Raw genomic sequence first — 15,120 nt, 5'->3', positions numbered from 1 at the left:
TAATTCTGATTTAAGGCAATTACTCCAGTCAACGAAGGAAAAATAGACAAAAACATTAATACTTCTGAATTTTGGTATAAAATACCTTTAACTAAAGTTAATAGTTAACGAAATATTAAATAAAATAAATATATCAGCAGGATAATTAATAATAGGATTTGACAAAATAACAGAATAATAGGATTTTACATCAAACATTTTACGTTTTATGTTAAATTAAAGTCATAATCAAAACATTTTGTTTACAAACCAAATTAAGAAATAGTTAAACTAAATAACATAAGTTTTTGTCAAAGTAAGTGTTGGATATGTCCATCATTTTCTTTAATTCATTTGTCAATATATTCCATAAAATATCGTCTCATATTAAATAGCATCATTGGTTCTAAAGAAACTGCTGCAGTATTTATTTCTTCCCATAGTTGGTTCCGAATGTTTATGGGATTCTTATAAACACGTTGATTTAATGCGCCCCATACACCAAAATTAAGCGGATTAAATTCTGGGCTACGTGGTGGCTATATTGTATAATGGATGAATATATTCTTTTGGTTACATATCCAAATCTTATGGTATATTATGGAACTACATCTTATTTGTCGCAGAGGTTAAATATTGTATTAAACTGTGATTTATCTCGTTCATTGGTTACTTATATTCACACGGAATAACCTATCGATGACATTACTTATTTATATGATTACGTTACAGCTTACGAGTAACTATAATTACATCTCGAATAAATGGACTACTAGGATTTACTAACGACCTATATTATGCCTTATAATTATACTAAATTGCCTGTGTATTTTCTATGTAATGAATAGTAAGTATTCTTTTGGGATTTTTTATGAATTAAATAATTATATCAATATCTCACCACATTGCCAAGGAATATGACTACCATGACCAATTCAACGTCAGGAAAGTTGTATTTAAGTATGTTCTCACTGCCTTCTCTCTAGAATGTGGAGGTATACCATCTTGCATAAACCACATATTTTAGGTTTTCAGCATTTTACAATAGAGAAAAAGTAATACAACGCCAGTATAGAAACTTAAGAAGCGATAGAAAAGGGAAATTGTAAACATAATGACGGCCAACGACTGAATACGGACACGGCACCTAAAGAAGAAGATGAAGAATCTTTTCTCCAATAAGACATTTAGCAGCAATAACAAAGCATTTTGTGATGTAACATTATCATCTTTGAGTTGATTTAATAAGAATAAACTATGAATTATGCTTATCTACAGATATTCAGTGCTTTACCGCATAAATATTATTATGCAGCTGACTTATAAAATGCGATTATCTCGAAAACGGTTGAATGTTGAGGTTACTGACAAGTTTCTTTGTAAAAATAATGTATCTTTAATATTTTTTAACACAAATAGAGCTAACTGAAACAGCAAAAAAATTAAGCGCAAATTTATACCACACATGTGACATATGTGGTGCCCTCTATCAGTTACATTAAAGTATGTATAAAATTATAATTTATCCTACACAAAAGCATCCAATTGTAAATTTTTGTCTAAAAATATTTACAAACGTAAAAGTTTAATTTTCACTTTAACACCCTGTATCTTTCTTAATATCAACATTTTATTGAAGCAAGTTGGCTTAAATTATAATATTTTAAAGTTCAGAATCTACGGTTTCTGTTTGTACAATTACTTAAGGACCACCCTGTATAAAGTTATTTTAAAACTAGAAGTGTCATAGAAATATAAGGGAAGGTGGGGGAATCCTACGCACTTAAAGCAAAACCGTCTTGATTGTTGTATATTAGGTTATTAAAACTATTCAAATTAATACAGTAACCTCACGAAAGTTAATCCTAGACGTATATAAGACACGTAGAGTCAAACGGTAAATACACATTCTGTACCTATGTGGGTAATTTTATGAAAATTATAAAAATTATACAGTTTGATTTTTTAATTACAAAACATTTTATAATTCAAACTGAGTACTTATTCAACACATTTGTCACAAATATAGTCCTTCGAACTTTCTCTTGCAGTGAAAAGGACATGGGCCAAACCCAAACCAGATGCTCATTGATACCATAATTCTCTGTCCTTCTCGAATTCTCCACAAATCAGGCAGATGTTCTTTGGGCTAGTCGGATCCACATCGTCTAGTTCATCATCACATATGTCTTTCTCGTCATGTTCTGATTCCTCCGTTTCACTTTCTTCAAATTTAATCTTCTTTACATGGGTTGATTTTTGGCCACTTTTCCAAACAGTTTTTCGTTTTGTAGCAGCTACGTTCTCGTTTCTCTCTTTCCTCTTCAAGTCAGCTTCTTCGAAAATATTCTTCATCGGTGTGGATGTTGGGATTGCAGATCGTTTCTTTCTACACGTCCTAGTTTTTTTAAAGATTTTGTGGACTTTTGGCAGTAGTAATAAATTCGAAAAAGGAACATTGGCTTTTGATGCTCCAGAAATAAGATATATTTCAGAATTTACTTGTGGCACTGCTTCTGGTACTACTTAAGAACAAAGTTACCCAGTATTTTTCACCAAGTTTAGTCTCGTTACAAAAAGTGTGCCTGATTTCATTTGTATCTGCATATTTATACACCAATTGCCTTAGATCTCTAATAGTGATACCATAAAACATTTTAGCTAGGTCCAAGGTATATTTAGTTAATTCTTTCTCCTGTTCTTCCCTGAAGATTGGATTTCGACCGAGTTCTTTGATTCATCCTTATTTTGTAACGAAGATCGCCTCAGATGTTGAAACGTTGTCCAACTTCTCTAATTTTTCTGCCTGAGCTTATAGCAACTAGAGCTGTCTGAAGGAACTCATCTGCAATATTGCCACTTTTCGAATATATTTTAGGCATCTGCAATTAAATAACCAACCTAAGGTACTTATATCTACACTTTTTTTATTTTTATGGTTATTTAATTTTATAAGAAACACTAACAATTTTATTGCAAAACTTTGTCCGTTGATGAGTCATTTTTTTACAGTTTTTTTGTAAACAAACATATTAGGTTAGTAATATAAATAACAACAAAGTGCATCTGAACACATAATTAAGATAATATATATATATATATATATATATATATATATATATATATATATATATATATATATAATTAAAATTAGTAGAAGTTTTTGTTGATAGGTGGGTTTTCATTGCGAAAAGACAGACAGAATAAGCAAATTATAATATTGATATGTGTATATTATATACATATTTGGCAAACCACATCGTAAAACCGGGAGATTACAATATTATCGACAGAAAACATAAATTTTTTGGTAGACAACAGTGACCTAGACATGATTTTATTGGGGGGGGGGGGGAGGAGTTCACTCGTTTAAGTTCACCACCCCTTTCTACAAAACGTTTAGAAAAAAAAATTCAATCCACCAATGAATTATTTAATTTAATTTAATAATTAATTTTATATATATTTTTTTATAACGAATTACTCTTTTTTGCACAGAAAAATGATGACAATACAATTTGTAAGAAAAAGAATTGACTTTTAACTTTAAAAGAATTATACTAAATAAAAATTTATAAATTATATCTTTCAAGACATTAATATATTACTTGTAAATTGCATCATTTGAAATCTTGGGATGCCAAAAATAATAGTATGTTATAAGTTATAGCTTATAGAAATATTTATTTCTCTATATTGTGACTATGTATATTTAAAAAATTTAAAAAAAGAGTTAATTATAAGTGCTTAATGCTCCTATAAAACACAATCTGAAAAGTTATCCAAATACTGTCGAAAACCAGTATCTGGACAATATTTAAAATAGTTTAAGGGACATTACTTCCCAATAAAAGGTTTTGTGAATAAAATTAATATTATTCAATTTTTGCATATTTATTGAATTTTAAAATCAACAATATTAAATTTAATAATATTTCGGGGGGTGTTCGGACCCCTGGACACCTTCCCTGGCTACGCCACTGGTAGTCACTGGTAGTTAAGAACATCTTAACGTATGTAATGTATTCTAAGCGAGTAAATCCAGATGTCCATTGTTATTATATCACTAACTATTGGTTCAAGATATGTATTATAAATAATTGTGTACACATTTATACACACACTAATTAAAATGTTATCGGAAAATCTTTTTAATGTAACTACAAACATTAATATTAGTAACTATCAGCAAAATTTGGTTTATTCACCTTTTAGCGATTACTCTATATTTGCAAAAATAGTGCATATCTATATAGAAATATTGTTCATTTTCGAGAAATTTTGTGCATGATATATATGCGTGTATTTTGAAAAATTTTGGGGTGTATAAGTCATAATTTACTCAGAACTCAAATAACTAAGATGTCTATATTCTTATAAAGTAAACTTTGTTCAGTAATACTTCGAGCAATATTAGTGGAGGTATAGATAAGAGATTTGAATACCACGCGGTCGGTACGTACGCTCTGCGTGTTTCTAGAAACTTTGTTTTTTCATGCGGTAGGCATTAATTTCTCGAGAACGAATCTACCTATTTAGCTGAAACTTTGCACAGTTAATCTTTATACTATTATTTCGTGATTGGACGAATGGATTATCAATCGTTCGACACGTTCTTGTTTTATACGAAGAAGAAATTTAAAAACCATGAGAATTGGAAAAATCCTAAAAAATATGAGACCAAAATTGATTCAAACTCATTTTAAAACTTAAAATTTCATTATTTTCTCAATTCCTTCGTTAAGTCACGAGTAAAGAGCATAAGAAAATTTTCGAATTTTTGAATTCAAATGAACCCAAAGGCGGACCCAGAAAGGGGGCCATGGCCCCCCTAGAATTTAAAAAAATATAAATTTAAATATTTGCAGTTCAAACTGTTTTAGTTTCAAACTCATATACCACTTGCCACGAGAAAAATGTTTTTAGTTTTGAGGGTAGTAAAGGATATGCAGAACGACGCGTTCTGCTACTAACTGCGTTGGAGAAAGCAACAGACTGAACGTCTGCGTCTGCCGAATCAAAATCATATCAATTTCCATATTCTTCACACACAAAGAATAAAAAAGAAGCGAAGCGTTACTTGAGTCACCACAACTTAGAACCAAGAAGTTGGTTGGTACTTTGACACATTCAAAAGGGATTATTTTGCAAGTATTGCGTTGTATTTTCTAATAAAAAATGTGGTCACAATAAAGGGATGACAGCCCAAAGCCTTGTCACGAAACCTTTAACATTTTTCGCCAAACTCATGGGCAAAGCCGGAGCCATACAAACAATGTGGTGAATAAATAATGAATTAAGTTCAAAGTTCAAATTATTACTCTGTCATATGAGACGAGACGACCGACGTCCCACGTGGAACAGTTTTCTATAAATTTAAGTTACATACACAATAACAACATTCTTGAAAACTCTGTCAAATTCGTTGACGCTTATAAGAATATAATAATAATTAATGAAAATCAAGAAGGAGGGAAGGAACAACACCTGACAGAAGAAATCTTGGGAAAGGTAGTATTAAACTTGTTGAAAGAAATGCACTTGGATCCGAACAAATGTGTAGAAATCGATACTAACAGTTGCAACATAATGAGCTCTGAAGCAGTCGGGCAGTAACAGAAATAAAAAAGGTCGCAACAAATGCAGTTAGATGTCCTTGCCTTTATCATATTTTAAACAACTCCTTTTCAACTTCTATTAATGTATAGTCCACCAGAAACACATTTGGAAAAATGAAGTCAGTAATATTATTTTTAGCATGTCAGCCAAGAGAAATGAAGTTTTAAAACTAACACTCGGACAAAATTTAACAAGTTTATACGAAACAAGATGAGTTGTACATCACGAAAGCGTGACCCAGTTCACATCTGGCATTTTACATATAAATATGTAATTGAAGTACTAACATCTATCTCAACATGGAAGGATCTCAAGACTGCTACACTTGCATCAACTTTGCTTAATTATTTATGCACATCTGAGTTTCTAGCGTCTTTGATGTCACTGATTGACATATTAAAATTAACATTGGCACTAAGCCTACTTCTACAAACAAAATTCCTTGATGCTAACCTGCGACTAAGGCTTTTTCCAATCTAACGAAGATCTAACTGCGAAGAAAGTTTTAGTAAGATCTTTACCGAAGTTAAAAAATTAGTAGACGAATTGGACGTTAAAGTGAAGTTACCTAGATTTGTGGGTAGAGAGACTAAGAGAGCCAATCATCCAGCTGGCCCAGAAGAATATTACAGACGTTCAATTTACATACCTCTTCTAGACAATGTTAATGTCCAGAATACATCATTATACTGTACTTTATTATTTTTTAGTCAGTGTGGCTACAACAGTGAGCTCCTTCTCTACGTTAAGAAGAGTGAAGACTTGGCTGAGTACAAGGATGAGGGAAACCCGACTCACGGGTCTTTGCCTCCTCATTGTTCATCGAAGCATTGAAGTAGACACTAACAAAGTAATAGAGCGATTTGCACATCAGAGAGTCAGACAACTCGAATTTGTTATTAGAGGTTTAGTGTACAGAATAATTTTTGTGCTAGACAAAAAAAGTAATTTCATGGGGTTTTAGGTTAAAATTTGCTGATTTTTCGTTGCTAGACAAATAAAAATACTTTATTAACGATAAGTTTTGAATGCCTTTATGGCACTCAACAGTGTATCAAAAATTGCCTTAAAACTTACCATTTTAACCCTAATTTTTTAAAAATTTCCCAGACACCCCTGTATCCAAAATCGGTCCTACATCCGCGCTTGGATGAATCTGCACCGAAATATTCCGCCTAATATAACAAAGGCTAGACGAGGACAACTGCAGAAAAAATCGACAATTTTCAATTTAGCTGAAATCTTTTTTACAATCTATTCAAAGGCTAAACTTTTCTGTGTGTAAATTTTAAATAAACTAGATTATTGGTTTTTAAAATACAATTATTTGAAAAAGTTGTGTTTTTTCCTCTTCAAGATCTATGTAACTCCTTGAGAATAAAAAGATTTTTTATATGTGAATTCTAAATTAGAGCAGTTGTAATAAAATAAACACATACGAAAGATAAATTACCAGACAAACGTCATTAAAATAATATTTTTGATTCCGATATACAAATACAAATATGACCGTTGAATCGATTGGACTTATCTACAACATTAAAATCATTTTCAAACATAATACATATAGATAATCTAAAACAAATACTGATCTACTGGCCAATACACACCGTATATTAGTTATAATACCTATTTAGATATCGATTTTTTTTTAATAAATGACAGAAGAAATGGTTTGTAAAACTGAAAAAGTTATTCCTTGACCCAAAATTACATTTATGTACACCAATAGATGTTGCTATAAATCATGTTTTAATAATAAATTGCAACAATAGGAACGATAAAAAGAAGATTATAAGTCTGTAAAATGTACCTATATATTGGAATGCTTACAATGTTGCTATTTTGGTCCAAAACCTAATTTTTTAAATTTGTTACAAATATAAATTTTTGTTATGAACTATTTTTATAGGTAGTCATTGTAAATTATACACATATTCACTTCTTTTTTTGATGATATGCTCAACACATTAGGGGAAGGGTGTACAAAAGACATACATTTGTAAAAAACCAAAAATTTTACTTAAGAATATATATATATATATATATATATATATATATATATATATATATATATATATATATACTATATATACTATATATACTATATATACTATATACACTATATATACTATATATACTATATATACTATATATACTATATATACTATATATACTATATATAGTATATATACTATATATACTATATATACTATATATACTATATATACTATATATACTATATATACTATATATAGTATATATAGTATATATAGTATATATACTATATATACTATATATACTATATATACTATATATAGTATATATACTATATATACTATATATACTATATATACTATATATACTATATATACTATATATACTATATATACTATATATACTATATATACTATATATACTATATATACTATATATACTATAAGAAAATATTTTTTTAAACAAAACTTGGATAAAACGCAAACTAAAGTATTTAAAACACTTGAGACAAGTTTTTAACAAAGTAGGAGAAAATATAAACTTTAAGCCAAACATATAAAAATGAACAAGAAAAGTTTATTTTACCCCACCTGGCGGGCAAAATGACACATTAATACCGTTTGATATTCTTCAGTCGGTACAAAGCTCGCAAACAAACATTTTTGTTTTCTTGGCTAGTCCGGCACACTCAGCATGTGCCCACTTTTGACACGAACAACAGCATAACTATAGCACACCTTTTTTAGACAACTTGTACAGTTTTGTACAATAAATGCAAGCAGCATCATCATTTTCTTCATCAGCAGAAAAAGGTTCACTTTCGTTTTCCGACTCGCAGTCTATAAAAACATTCCTGTTTACCGACCTTTTTATTTTTGGAGGGATCTCTGGTTTCGGTTTGCTTTTTTCTTTTGCCTGCTCTTGATTTGGAGTTGAGTTAAGAATAGAAGTGCCTTGACGTTTCCTTGCCTTTCTTTTTCCCTGGTCGGAAACAAATGGTCCGACTGGAACTGGACTTAAATCTGCCGGAGTAACCACTAGTAAAATGCCACTTGTTGGATTTTGCAAGTTTGTCTAAGCTGTCATCACATTAGGGACTTCTATGGTAGAAGAGGAAGGTCCAGGTTCTTCATTATTATCATAAATGTTTACAGCAGATTTGATACCATCTACTACAATATTTGTAGTTTTAGATGCTTGAAACATGTAGTCGAGAAATACATCGGGGTTTATTGGGTAGATACCAGTTTTGAAAAATCCATGAGCAGCATTCTGAACATTAGCTACTTTTCCATAGGCTTCATTTAACAGACCACCAATTTGGAACTGATTTACAACTCGAACAGGATGAGCTTTGACCCATTTAGTTATTTCTTGGTCATAATAGGTTTTGAGTGGACCAAAGAATGTTACATCGAGAGGTTGCATCCGATGTGTACAGTGAGCCGACAAACATAAAAGTACAATGCCATTTTCTTTGGCGTACAGAAGAGCCTCAAGATATTTATCACTTGAATTTCTATCCACAATTAACAAAACCTTCTTGGTGGAAGATGCCTTGGCATAATTTTGGATATGCTGCAACCATTGTAAAAACACTGAACCCGTCATGCAGCAAGACTCCTAGGGAATAGATAAAGTTCCTGCTGGTGTATGGTCAGCTAATTCCCTTTTCATATTTTTTCGTGGAAATATTAGAGTAGGTGGAATATAGCTCCCGTTAGTGCACGTATAACAAACAGCTGTCACCTGGAAACCTCGTTCGACGCTGTTAATTGCACCTACTTGTTTGCGACCTTCTGTAGCAAATACTTTCTGCGGGCGTTGTACGGTAGATAATGCAGGTTACTTAGGACGATATGTGAAATCAGACAAGACTCCAGAAGAACTCGTTGGGATATCAATTGGCCGCCGACCTATTCTTCCTTTGGAATTAGAAAACGAGTTGGTAGTTGGTAATATGCCCTAACTATGGATCCACGTTATTCCGGGCTAAGAGCGCGTGATATAAAACGACTGGTCTTTCAACTTGCAATACGAAACTCAATACCACATCCATTCAGCGGAATCAAAAAATCCGACGCTTTCAATACGTACTCCTCCAATGCTCGAGTAAAATCGTTTACTGCTGAAAATGTATCCAAGTTCTTTGACCTGTATGAACCAGAATATCTTAAGCTGACTAATCCTGCACAACTTATATTTAATGTGGACGAAACAGGCCTTACAATAGTTCAGCACAAACATAGCAAAGTAATTTCTATGAGAGGGAAAAAGCAGGTTTCGTCACTTATTCAGCAGAAAGGGGCAAGCTGATTACTGTTATTGCGTGTACGAATGCTGCAGGAGTTTTCGTACCACCATTAATAATATTCCCTAGAAAAAATATGAAAACAGAGTTGATACTAAGAACTTTCACTGGATCAGTGGCACAATGCCCACGTGGGTACAGGCCGATATTTTCACTAAATGGCTTTAACAAAATTTACTAAACCTTCAGCTGCAGACCCTGTTCTTCTCATCCTTGATGCTCACTATTCTCATACAAGAAATGTTGCTCTAATAGATTTGGTCAAGCAGAATCATCTGATGATTATTTGTCTCCCACCACATTCACACATAAGATGCAACCGTTGGATGTTGCTTTTATGGCACATCTGAAAACGTACTACGCACAAGAAATAGAAAACTGGCTTAGAGAAAATCAGTTGAGTGTTGTGTCGCTTTATGCCGTTGCCAGTATTTTTTGTAAAGCGTATAATAGAGCTGAGACGATGTCCCAGACGAGGGACCAGACTGGACTAGAACCAAACCATGAACAACAAAATCATCCAATGCGAGAACATAGAACTCCTAGTCCACCAATACCTTATAAACAACTTGTTTCTCCGAAAGACATCTGTCCAATCCCTAAATACAAGAGAGACACTACTAAAAAACCACATGCCAGATCAGAAAAGGCTTCAGTTATTACTCTAACAGCCTACAAAGAAGAATTAAAAAACAGTTTGCAGAACAAAAAAACTAGTAGTTACCCCAGAAAAACTTGGGATTGTGTATTAGCCCCAGAAAAAAAAATTCAACAAAAAGTTTTAGATAAAAAAAACAACAACTCCTCAAGAAGAAATACCAATAAATGAAGACGTAGGTCAACCTTCTACATCAAAAGGCAAAACTTCAAGAAGGAAACGGAAAGTTTCTTCAAGTTCAACCTCAAACAGCAGCGAAGACCTTCCATTAGCTAGTTCATCGTCCGACGAAAGTGGAGAAAACGACGTGGAATGTCTATTTTACACCGGCAAATTTTTCGACGATAGATATGGCGAACAATGGGCAAAGTGTTACCAGTGTGGCAGGAGTGCACATGAAAACTGTGGAGAAATAAAGTCTAGCACATATATTTGCCTTTTCTGCGAAGAAAAGGGCTTTTTTGAATAATCTATCAAATTGGGGTACCTGTCTCAAATTTGGGTACCCGGCTATCCCAAATTAGGCCACCTTTTATTTTTAACATTAAATGTCGCAAAAAAATTACATTATACTTTTTTGGCAAAAATATATGTTTTATTAGCTTTATATATATATATATATATATATATATATATATATATATATATATATATATATATATATATATATATATATTTGTATTCTAGAAACATTAAATTTAAGTTTTGGAAATAAATGTTTTAAAAACTTTTGAATGTACTGTTTTATATTTGTTTTTAAATTTGGTGCCTTTCCTCTAATTATAATAATTATGTTATTATACATAATATTTTAAGAATATTTATAACTTTCTAACAGTAGGTAATTACTTCCTCTCCGAGAGACGTAGAAGATCTTGTCGTAGTGGAGGAGCTCTTTTTGTTCAGTCGTGGTCGTTAATTATTCTGTAGAAGAGCATGACCGAGTGAAAGCTAAGGATAAGGATATCCTGCTACATTCAGGTATCATTAGCCGTCTCCAGGCATGTGTGGCTATGTCAGAGGTCATCATTTTAAGTCGCAATGTAGAAATGTCTACGAAATGAAACGACCATGTTATGTGCAATCTACGCATAAACTTTACTCACAAACAATAATAATCCTAATAGCCGGATTAAATCAGAAATATTTTCTAAAAATTTAATTCAATGTATGTATAGATTGGTTCAATATGATGAGAGATTATCTTGTTAATGAAATGATTATCCTTCTGAGAAATAATTTTGTTTTTTTTTTAGATAAGGGAAATTCTAATCAAGCACTATTCTGTATCTCTGGAAAAAGCAAATAAAATTTGCAAGAGATATTTAAAAATGTTCAGACAGTGTCCAGAGAATTCCGCAATGGATCTTCACGAGTGGAGAATATTGTTATGGAAAGAAGCACTTGGTGACAAGTATATACATTTATCAAGTATGTAAAAATATTTATATTACCAAATATTCTGGACATTTGCGCATCAATTAGAGCGGTGTATTTTGATATGCATACTGTAATAGAACTATTTATTCATGTGATTAGCCTGTCTCGAATAGTAATTTTTCATGTTTTAAAATGGTATTACCAAATGACTTATCCCAGTCTCACACACAAATGCAGATTCATATACAGACACATACACATAAAATTTAATAGCGCATATTATAATTCGCTACTGATAAAATTGCGTAGTATTTATTATGTTCACAACCATATCAGTCTGATTTTAACAATATGTGGGAATATATGTCTTTAAACCCATTGAAGATGTTGAAATTGCTACCAATATACCTACATACATTACATTTTCTATTATTGTGTGACAGGAAGATTCCAGAAAAGTTTAGACTGATACTGCGTCAAAGATTCATTGATATTTGTATTTTATTGTTGGTATTCTCGAAAGGTTCCAGAATTGATTTTAGTAGCCTCAGATCTTAAAAAATATAACATAAATTATCATTATTACGATAAAATGATTGTTATTCGCAACTATGCTTAAAGATTTTCTTTTCTACATGCAAATATAAAAAATAATATGATTTTATAGTATTATAAGCGAATTTGTTTTTGAAGTATTTAGCGTTTATTAAATTTAACTTTTACCTGGCATGAAAGCATCAAAATGTCCTAACAATAAAACCCTGGTCATCATCTAAAAGGTGAAATTAAAGATTCATGATTCAAATCATAAATAACCAATAAATTTTCAAAACAAAATACAGGCTATAAGGACAATCTTTTAAATAAGATTATCTATGTTGTAATTCATTAGAACAAGAAGTAAACCGTCAAGATCTTGCATTGGTCAAAAGTATTTGTGCCTAGAACCAAACAAAAAGATTAATTTACCAAAGGCTAAACTATTAAAGTATTTTCGAATATTGCGCAAATTGGAGCAAATTGAAACGACCAGTTTTAAGCTGAAGAACATAAATCTACTTTTTAACCTATATAAATAATCTACAGAAGTAGGTAATATGATATAAATATAAAAACTCAATAAATAAAAATGATATTTAGTTGCCTACATTTTGTGTATGTCATGTTGATTGCCTATATTTAGGATGTGACGGAATTATACAAAAATATTTTTACTGACAGTGACATCCAGTTATCCTATATTCTTTGATATTATGAAAGAAGATAAAATTTAATGTTAACATAACCTATAATTTAATTAAGCCTGCTCTTGTGTTTTTGTGTTATTAGATTTAAAACTTAACAAAACAGCCGTTTTAAATAAATATTTTGTGCACGTTTAAGCAGCATGGGGAAAGTATCAAAAGATAAACGTGATATATATTATCGAAAAGCGAAAGAACAAGGATGGCGAGCAAGAAGTGCTTTTAAACTACTTCAGATTGACGAAAAATACAATATTTTTGATGGTGTGACTAGAGCTGTAGATTTATGTGCTGCTCCCGGAAGTTGGAGCCAAGTTTTATCAAGAAAGTTATACCAAGGAGAATCCATTGATATAAGGGACACGTGTTATCTGTTTTATAGTGATATAGAATTGCAAAGTAAGTCAGATGAACTCAAACCTAGTGAATCATCCTCTAAAAATGATAATGTTAAAATCGTGGCGGTTGATTTACAGCCGATGTCCCCACTTCCAGGTGTTATTCAGATTCAAGGAGACATCACCAAATATTCAACTGCACAGCAAATTATTGGACATTTTGAAGGTGATCATGCAGACTTAGTGGTATGTGATGGAGCACCAGATGTAACAGGACTACATAGTATGGATATTTACATTCAGGCACAGTTATTATTAGGCGCATTACACATTTGTTGCAATGTTTTAAAACCAGGTGGTACTTTTGTTGCAAAAATATTTCGTGGAAAAGATAATGATTTGCTTACTAATCAATTATTGACATTATTTAAAGAAGTTGATATTGCTAAGCCCAGTAGTTCCAGAAATTCTAGTATAGAATCATTTGTTGTTTGTAGAAATTATAGCCCACCAGAGGGTTTTGATCCAAAACTTATGACACCTTATTTAGATGTATCTCATCGGGATTTTAATTCACTCACTGGGGTGAATAGAGTTATAATTCCTTTTGTAGTCTGTGGTGATGTAAGTGCATTTGATTCAGATACTACATATCCATTGCAGTTACAAGGAGAGAAGCCTTATCAATACAGACCTCCAGTTCAACCTCCAATTGCACCAGCCTACTCATTCCATAATACTTTAAAAACAGATAAAGAATATATTGACCAATATCTGAAAAAAATAGATGATGCTGTAAAGCAGGCAGGTCTTGGAGGACTTACATCAACTAAAAAGACAATTACACCTAAAGAATTGGAGGATGATGAATCATCTGATGATGATTATGGTAAAACTGAAGTGGGAAAAACACATACAATTTTGGATAATGGTCCATACTTTGATTTGCTTCAGAAAACAACCAAATTAAAACAGCAATCTGCAAATAAAAGTCTGGAAACGGAAACTGAACAACAAGAAGGAACTAGCCTTCAGTTTTTCTATGAAGACGAGTATACAGATCCAGAACTGATTCAAGTGTGTTTAGAAAGAATGAAAGTTACTGGAACTTCATGTAATTGTAATTATTTTGATTAGTACATAATCTAATCTACACAAAGGCATCATAAACTCAAAAAATTGATCTAAATGAGGTGTTCTTAAAAAGGGAGAATTGTATTAGTAGATGTAAAAATTTAATTCTTTATATAATTAGCCCTCTGGTATAATAGGTTTTTTTAGAATTTGAAGCTTTTATTTATACCAATATTTTTAAAAAAATTGTGCTAAAATGATCTATCATTGTACCACAGAATATTCGGAAGTGCTTTTTAAACACTTTTATCTGGATTAAAACCAGGACTGTGATATTAATAAAATCCCAGTGTAAGTACTAAGTTGACAGTCTAAGAATGTAGTGACTAACTCTAGATTTGTGTTTTCAATCAAAATGTTCAGTATTTTGACTCAAATATTTTTAATAAATCAATTGTAATATGCATTTTAAATAATAATAAATGTTTTAATTTACACAGAATTTTGAGGTTTATTAAT

General features: G+C 31.4%; 2 protein-coding genes across 2 annotated transcripts in view; both read left to right on the top strand.

Moving 5' to 3' along the window:
- The window catches only part of LOC140441313 (N-acylneuraminate-9-phosphatase), a 65,464-nt gene that overhangs the window by 23,412 nt on the left and 26,932 nt on the right, over positions 1 to 15,120 (top strand). The window contains exon 2 of the mRNA XM_072531958.1: positions 11,822 to 11,996. Coding sequence (XP_072388059.1) covers positions 11,822 to 11,996 — 175 coding nt within the window. The remainder of the gene's footprint in view (positions 1 to 11,821; positions 11,997 to 15,120) is intronic.
- On the top strand, positions 13,164 to 15,103 carry LOC140441312 (tRNA (cytidine(32)/guanosine(34)-2'-O)-methyltransferase-like). Its single transcript, XM_072531956.1, has one exon. The coding sequence runs from the start codon at positions 13,333 to 13,335 to the stop codon at positions 14,662 to 14,664; it is 1,332 nt and encodes a 443-aa protein (XP_072388057.1). The 5' UTR covers positions 13,164 to 13,332; the 3' UTR covers positions 14,665 to 15,103.

The sequence above is a fragment of the Diabrotica undecimpunctata genome, chromosome 5 (assembly GCF_040954645.1).
Source record: "Diabrotica undecimpunctata isolate CICGRU chromosome 5, icDiaUnde3, whole genome shotgun sequence".
Classification (NCBI taxonomy): domain Eukaryota; kingdom Metazoa; phylum Arthropoda; class Insecta; order Coleoptera; family Chrysomelidae; genus Diabrotica; species Diabrotica undecimpunctata.
This window is presented reverse-complemented; position numbering and strand designations above follow the sequence as displayed.

Bases quoted from the DNA above. Each gene is read 5' to 3' on its own strand.
- LOC140441312 (XM_072531956.1), top strand. From the start codon at position 13,333: ATGGGGAAAGTATCAAAAGATAAACGTGATATATATTATCGAAAAGCG.